The following is a 7795-nucleotide window of genomic DNA, read 5'->3' on the forward strand; positions in this document are numbered from 1 at the left end:
AACTAAAAATGCTGGCTGTCATCATCTCTAAGCACACCTATTTCTGTTGGCATGTTTTTATATGCATTCACTTTCACGTCCACGGCATCAACTCTAACCATTCACCGTTCAAAGCAAGATGAATCCTTGTCAAAATGCGATGCTCTACTTGGAGCATATTTCGCTTTAAAATATGCTTTTGCGGATGCTAAGCCGACATTTTAGACATTTCAACGCCTGAATCGTTTAAAATGAAAAACTTCAAGACCGCCACACAGACACATACACACACACACACTCGGCACATGCACATGCACACATGTAAAAGGCAATACACTCAAAAATATTTAAACATAAAAAATTGTGAAATTGCGCTACATTTATCATGATTAGTGGTGTAAACCTATGCCTTCAGTTTCTAGTTCGTATGGCTGTGGAAAGGGAAAAGCATGTCCATAGGTCTCTTAGTATTTATTTGACACATCACTCACATGACATATTGTCGAAAGTTTTAATCGGCTGTGTGTCATGAACGTTTTGTAATTGTGTCAGTAACGAATGGTGTCCCCTGCACCGAATACGTTATCCAACACACTCTTAAGCGGTACATGTAGACTCCATACGCTCCACACACTCCACATGTATTTCCTTGTACGTTGTATGGTGGAACTTAAGCGCCATTAATTTACTTCTTCCGGTGCGTAAAAATTGTTTTACAACATTTTTTTTGTTACTCTGTTGCACAGAGGATTAGACTTTGTGAAAACTTTTGGAAATTATAAGGTTTTTTAAGTGAATTTTTTACTACCGCACACTAAGACATAGTAAACGCAATTTTAAGTATCGCCTGAGCGTGTTTATGACTTCACGAGTGAGACGTGACTCATGTGATTTATGCGTAATGAAGTTTTAATTTAATTTCGAAACAAAAGCTAACAAAAATAAAATAAATTTATTAGGAAATGAGTTTCGGATTGTTGCATCTAAGTAAACCAATCGTTTAGTCAGGGACAGTTATATATACACATTCAACTCACACGCAAATGTAAATAATAGAATAACGAATGCAATGCATCGCAATTATTCCAAATTTTTTAATTCGAATTTTACCTTAATTACGTGCTATAGTACTGACACTAATTAGACCGTGTGCGAGTTCGAGTAAATTGAGGTAAAGTTAATTAAAATTTCCTAGGAGTTTTTTGCACTGCACTTATTTATTATTTTTAGTTAAAAGTAATACCTAATTTACCTAATTTTTATCTAATTTACCATTTCTGGTAAATAGCAACATTCGCTGACATACCGACACAATTTACTATTTTCCTCAATTTACCATCAATTTACTCAAACTCACATAAGACCTTAGTATCGACTTTTCGATTGTTTTAATACCTTTTTAACTACTATTAGCAAGTAATAGAGCATTAGTTAAACAAACTAGACACTTAAATAAGAAAAACTTTTTAAAAATATGTGTCTGAAGTAGGATCACCTATTAGCAACGACAGATAGACGAAGCAGACAGAAATCCTGACATTTGAGATCTGTTTGCTAGATGATTTGTTATTGTTGACCTTATAAAGAATCCATCGTTCATATGGATATTGTAATACGATATCCTTATTAAAACAGATATGGTCAAATATCGACGCTCGTGAAGTTACTATAACAGACCTTACTATTTATGAGTTACTACAAAACTTTATATTAATAACAAACCGATCAAAAGAGAATGGATTCCGTAAAGAAATATTTTTCAAAAATGCTTCTAATTCGATTTCAATTTATTCGTGAGGTCTTCTACACAAATTATTAGTACTATATATGTGTCTCCACATAAAAAGAACTTCGGTCCATGGCAGGTAGTCCTAAACTCATTAATTAGAACAAAGATTTCTATCTCTTAAGCAGAGAGAGATACTTTCGCTTATAAAAATTTCAACCGGAGAGTCTCTGGTTAGGTTAACTAGACTGCAATTTATCAACCGAACGATTTTTCTCAGTAAACTGAGGATTTTAAGAAATTTTGAAAATTTTTTAATGTTTCAAAATTTTAAAACTAAATAATTACTTCAGATTTTGTGTTTCAATAAACGTACAGCATTAGAAGAAGATGGTTAATTATTTATTATTATTACATTTAGTTATATATAATAAAATCCATTGATTGTTTAATCAAAATCTCCAAAATTTAATTTTGTCGCTCTGTAAATTCTAATTATCAAATAAAGCAAAACAACGATAACGACAAGATTTTAGTTAAACACTAGTCCTGATTAACTAACCAGGACAAAATATTTAATAGATCTCACTAGTCATCGAATAAATGAAACCATTGGTTTAACCATTGTTTAAACTGGAGTGAAAAAAGTATTATTTAATACCTACTTTATAGTTGAGGTAATGTAACTTTATTCTATGTTTCATAGATTTTTTTAATCAGAAAAATCTAAGTAAGCATGAAGTATACTAAACTTTTTGATTGAAGTGTAAAAATTATTTTATTCATTTCATAAAAGATTATTACAGAAAATATTGGTTCTTATCGAGACAGCAGAAATGGCGTCTAATCGTAATAGGCGCGATAGAGTAAGTAGAATATCCTTACAAAAATATTATTAATTCATTGTCTGTCACTATATGACAAATATAATGTATCATATCAGACATATGAATTGTAGTTTTAGTTGAAACATTAACACTCAATTTTTTAGAGTCGTCGTAATCGCCCTGAGGCACGTAGTGCTGTGAATGACAGTCTTGGTTCTGACGGTGAATACGATGATGATGATGATGATATGTGCGATTCGCCTATTGATTGGTTCGCAGAGACAGAATTTGATGAGAGGCTGTTAGATCCTCAATTTTTCGTCAAGTTTATCACAAACACTGATGAAAAACCAAAAGAACATAATAAGAATCATCAATTTCGTCACTCAATTGTTCCGAGAGAGCTGTTAGGCAGTGGTACTAGCAGCAGTACAACGGTGTATAGTACACCCTCCACCGATAACACCGATAGTACCGATAACACTGCATCAAGTAGCGCAGGTAATACTAATACTGCAATCCACATTTCTAGCTATGAATCAGAGAATTCACGGAATTCACTAGAAAATATTGACACCGCATCAAGTAGCGCAGGTAACATTAATACCGTAGTCAACATTTCTACCTCTGAGTCAGAGAGTGCACAGAATTCTTCAGAAAATACTGATGCGAGTGGTTCACAGTGTTCTACTATTTTTTCAAGCCCTCACAACACTACCGATAATACTACTAGCAATATCAATAATATCACCACATCTCACTTTGAAACTTCTCATGGCACCAATAATAGAGACAGTTCAACCAATGACGAAATGATTGCCTTGGATAGTCTCATCAGCACTATGGGCTTGCTCGGGGTCACACCTACTTCAGGAACTATGCTCTCTAACAGTGGTGACATCAATAGTTCGCTAGATGCTTTATCTGGACTGTTTAATGGTTTGAACACATCGGACTCTATGACTTCGAATGATAATAATCAATCAGAATCATCAGATAGTGACATAGAAAACTAATGTTAAAATTCTTATTGTTATATATACAATAACACATATAACATATTTTTTAATATTAAGAGTCAACAACAGAATTTATTTATTCATATTTAGAAGCAAAATCGTTCTTCCTGTTTTGGTAATGACCACTTCGTTTTAAAAATAACTTCTTATTAAGAATAAACTAAATTGTTAAAAAATTATTAAATAATAAACACAATAACAAAAACTTTTCTTATCCTTCAGAATTATTTTGAATACATCTTACGATCAAAACCTCTGTATATTTTTTGTAGGAGACAACAGAAGTTGCCATTTTGATTATTATTTCAATAAAATTAACGTGATTTATCTTGCAAACCGTCTTTGATTCTTCGTCTTTCAGAAAATAAATTATTAATTATGCAAAATTATTAGAAAAGATTGATATATTAGGTATGATATATAATTAAAGAGGTCACACTTCTAATGCTTACAAAATTAATGTTATCATAATTTGCTACGATGATCTATTATATTCATCAGCAACAAGATCCCTCTTACATGACAGACTACATTTACGTTCTGCTTACTTTTTTTTAACGAGGTGTAAACTTACCGAAAACCCGAGCCAGTGTGCTACTTACACCTTTTAAAATCACCCTGATATCTGATGGTTTTCCCTCTCGGGATCACCGAATTGGTATTTTATCAAGAGGTACCCAGAGCACGAAGCTTTTGTTTTTTATCGTCATTTCGTCAATTGACCACATTTTTAGCCGGTGCGTTTTCTTTTTTCATCCTTGCAGTTGTGTCACTGCAGCTGTTCTTATAGAGAGCGCCCTCCCTGTTAGGAGGTGGTAGGTACCGCAGAACCTCCACGTATAGTTTACGTTCCTCTTTTAAGCGGTCATAACGAAAATCCAAACGTTCTGCACTTTCAGTGATGTTATAACAGTTTGAGCAGTTCGCAATAGGTGAAACCGAGTAAGATATTCCAAAAAGCCTACATAGCTGCTCAATATTTAGGTCAAATTTTGCATGCTGTGCTCCATCTGAAACTACGCAGCTCAGCGATGGTTTGCCTTAACCCATATGAATAAAAACAATATTATAATAGTAAAGTCAGGGTATAGTTTACAAACAAGATCTTTCTAACATGATAGCCTGTGTATACGTTCTACATGCTGGTCTCATAAAATGGTTAGCTTAGTGATGGTTTTATCCATATCTATAAAAACAATATTGATGTAACAGTGGCTAATAATTTTGGTAATTGTACCTATTCCAATCTAACTCAAAATTTTCTATTTATGTACTCCAGCAAAGAGAATATAAGTCAATAAGCAACCATATTGCGAGAGAAGTTGTTCAGCTACATTAAATAAATTTAATGCTGCAACATAGCACTTTCGGTTTCACTTACAATTTCCGTTTCCGTTTCCTCTCATATAAATTCACTGAAATTAATTCCTTTTGCTAATGTTTTTGCATTTGCAGCGTCGATGTGTGGATGTCTGGATGTGTGGATGTGTGGATGTTAGAAGTACACATCGCCGCACTCACAATGTTGTCACAAATTGCGTAGAAGTGCACAAAAATTGTGTATGTGTGAGTTTGTGTTGGCAAGAAAATATCAAATATGCACATAAATCTCAATTTTTGTCGTTGCATTTGAAGTGTAACATGACAGTTACAATTATGCCACTTGGAGTGGTGTTGCATACAACATGACATTCAGGACATTCAGCAAAGTCCTGTCTGCTGCCAGTTCCCCGCATGTGGTAAAGAAAATTCTAGTTCATTTTGAATTTCATTTATGAATGAGATTCTCTTCTCTTTTTGTGTCTTCTGCACGAAAATCAAAATCACTTCACATATTTCACTTGATTCATATTTATGAGAAGTGGTTGCCATAATTTTTTCTAATATTTTTCTTCCATTCATGTTCTTGTTGTTGTTGCTTTTTTTTATTATTTATGATTATTGCAAATTTTATTTAAATTACAATTTTAAAATTTTATGACATCTTCAGCTGAGACGAGAAAACGGGATTTGAAAGGAAATGCTTAAGTACTGAATAAAAAAAACATAGGCGTTTAAATGCTCTCTAAATTTTCTGCAGATAAAATGTTCAGCAATTCAGTTTTTAAGGACTTCAATTTTATATTTAATATTAGTTGGTTAAGGTGCGCTGACACGAGTTCGGTTCCTGGTACTTGCAGGACTCTGAGTTTCAAAAAAAATTATTTACGAATAATTAAATACAAGAATTATTTTCAAAACCACTGTTTATGGGTATTTGACAATACTCAAAACAGCTGTATGGTCAACCAAAATTAAAATTAATTAAAAATAATTAAAAATTTTGTTGTTGTAGTTTACTACTGTTCGAAATACTTTTTTATTAATAATTATTGTATTGAAGTTTTAATTTTTGTTTTTTGACAAATACTAAAACAAAAAATGTTGAAGTTTTGGGGTACAGTATTAAGAGTATAAATTCTAACATTTAAGTTACACTTAAGTGTTCAATAAAATAAAAAGATTTGTGCATAAAATGAATACAATTTGCCTTGCTAGCCTAATACAAAAAAAAACTCATTATCTTGGTATTGAAAATCGATTTATGGTTCTTCAAAATATTCTCCTTTATGATTTTAAAGCTCTTAACCACGTTCCAATCATTTTCCACAACCTTTTTTCTATAATATTTAAGCCACCTACAAGCAAGTGTTTTTGATTATATTAACGGTTTTTTTCTGGGGACAAAAATCATCATTCATGCAATTTTTTTTTTTTTTTGTTTAAAAAAAAAGAATTCCTGGGTATTCCACAGAAATTTACGGTGAATGCAATCTATTTTAAAGTTTCGTGAGCCATAATTTAATATTAAAGCAATACCTAATAATAATGCAACATCTCCAATTTGATCAGACGAAAGAGTTTATATATCTGCTGTATAAAACTTCACATTTTAAAAACGAATTAGTTATAAATATAAAGTTAACCCTAAACCATTATTAATTACAATTAAAAGTCTGTACTATTGTGGACCATATTCATCATCAAGAAGAAGAAATGAGAGACTAGATTTCTGCTATCTAACTGCATCATCAAGAATAGTAATTTGTACAAGCACTTCTCCACTGCATCATCAATAGTAGAATCAATATTCTTGCTAACTATTTTTGTTATAAAGGAGAGAAACCTATATTTTTTCTGACTATTTGCATTATCAGCAGTGAAAATCTATACTTTTACTTATACTCTTCCTATCCATTTGCATTGTCAAACTTGGGATTCTATGGTGCTATTATCTAACAACAAGGAAGTCGGAATCGTAACAGAATCGACGGTACTTTACTTTGAACAGTTAGTCCGATGTGTAGCAAGTCATTGAGAGATTGTTCTGATGTTGTCTTGAATGATGCAAAAAGAACAGTACTATTACTCATCCATTAAAACATCAACAAAGAGAATCTTTACTTGTATTAACCATTAGCATTATCAAAATGTTGGTTTTTATATGTAAGTAACTGTGAGAATATATACCGTTAATGCTAATATCACAATCACAATATCACAATAATATCCTTAATACTATTACCACAAATTGGAATGGCTATTAGTTGGCTTAAGAGACAGCAGTTGTATTATTTAGAAAACATATATAGTAAAATAGTGTGCTATAATATATATACCTATATAATGTATATACGATATTGGAAATAAGATTTAAAAAGAAATACTTTCATTTCTAAATAATGCAACTAATGTGTCTTAAGCGTTAACCTTAAGTCTTCATACGACTTTGTGAAAGTAGTATTAAGGACAATTTTGACTTCTTCCATGAGCTGCTCTGGTGAACAATAAAATTTATGAGAGAGAAATGACATGGTCGCCATATCATTTTTTAATAATATTGACAGTTCTGAGTAAAACTTGTAGTTTCAAGATTGATTGCGTTATGGCTTTGTATGTTTCTAATAAGGTCTGTTCATACTTACACCTAGAAAAGTCTGCAAGAGTTTTTAGTAACATATATTATAACGATTACTCAACCGACACCACAAAGTAATAACCAAAAAGCTACTAAATTTAATTAAATTATTTTAATAACTGAGTATTGATAAATTTTTATATTATTTTACATTGTGGTCTAAAATTTCTTAGTAGAAATTGCCAAATAGGTATTTACACATTCTAAAAAAGAATAATTCTGAATCCTTACGAAAATAAATAAACATTTTTCTTCATGGCAAAAATATTCATGATATATGAAATGA

At 31.6% G+C, this 7795-nt stretch overlaps 1 protein-coding gene across 2 annotated transcripts; it reads left to right on the top strand.

The window, feature by feature from the left end:
* The first annotated feature begins 2173 nt into the window (after positions 1-2173).
* Positions 2174-3671, top strand: LOC119689783 (dentin sialophosphoprotein-like). 2 transcript variants are annotated; one of them, XM_038104687.1, is made up of 3 exons: positions 2174-2382; positions 2502-2571; positions 2697-3671. In XM_038104687.1, exons 2-3 carry the CDS (start codon positions 2542-2544, stop codon positions 3546-3548), a joined length of 882 nt encoding a protein of 293 aa, XP_037960615.1. In that variant the 5' UTR covers positions 2174-2382; positions 2502-2541; the 3' UTR covers positions 3549-3671. The 2 variants fall into 2 exon arrangements, with proteins under 2 accessions (XP_037960615.1, XP_037960614.1); XM_038104686.1 differs by having other exon boundaries at positions 2512-2571.
* The last annotated feature ends 4124 nt before the right edge of the window (positions 3672-7795 follow it).

This window comes from Teleopsis dalmanni, chromosome X (genome assembly GCF_002237135.1).
Source record: "Teleopsis dalmanni isolate 2A chromosome X, ASM223713v2, whole genome shotgun sequence".
NCBI lineage: Eukaryota > Metazoa > Arthropoda > Insecta > Diptera > Diopsidae > Teleopsis > Teleopsis dalmanni.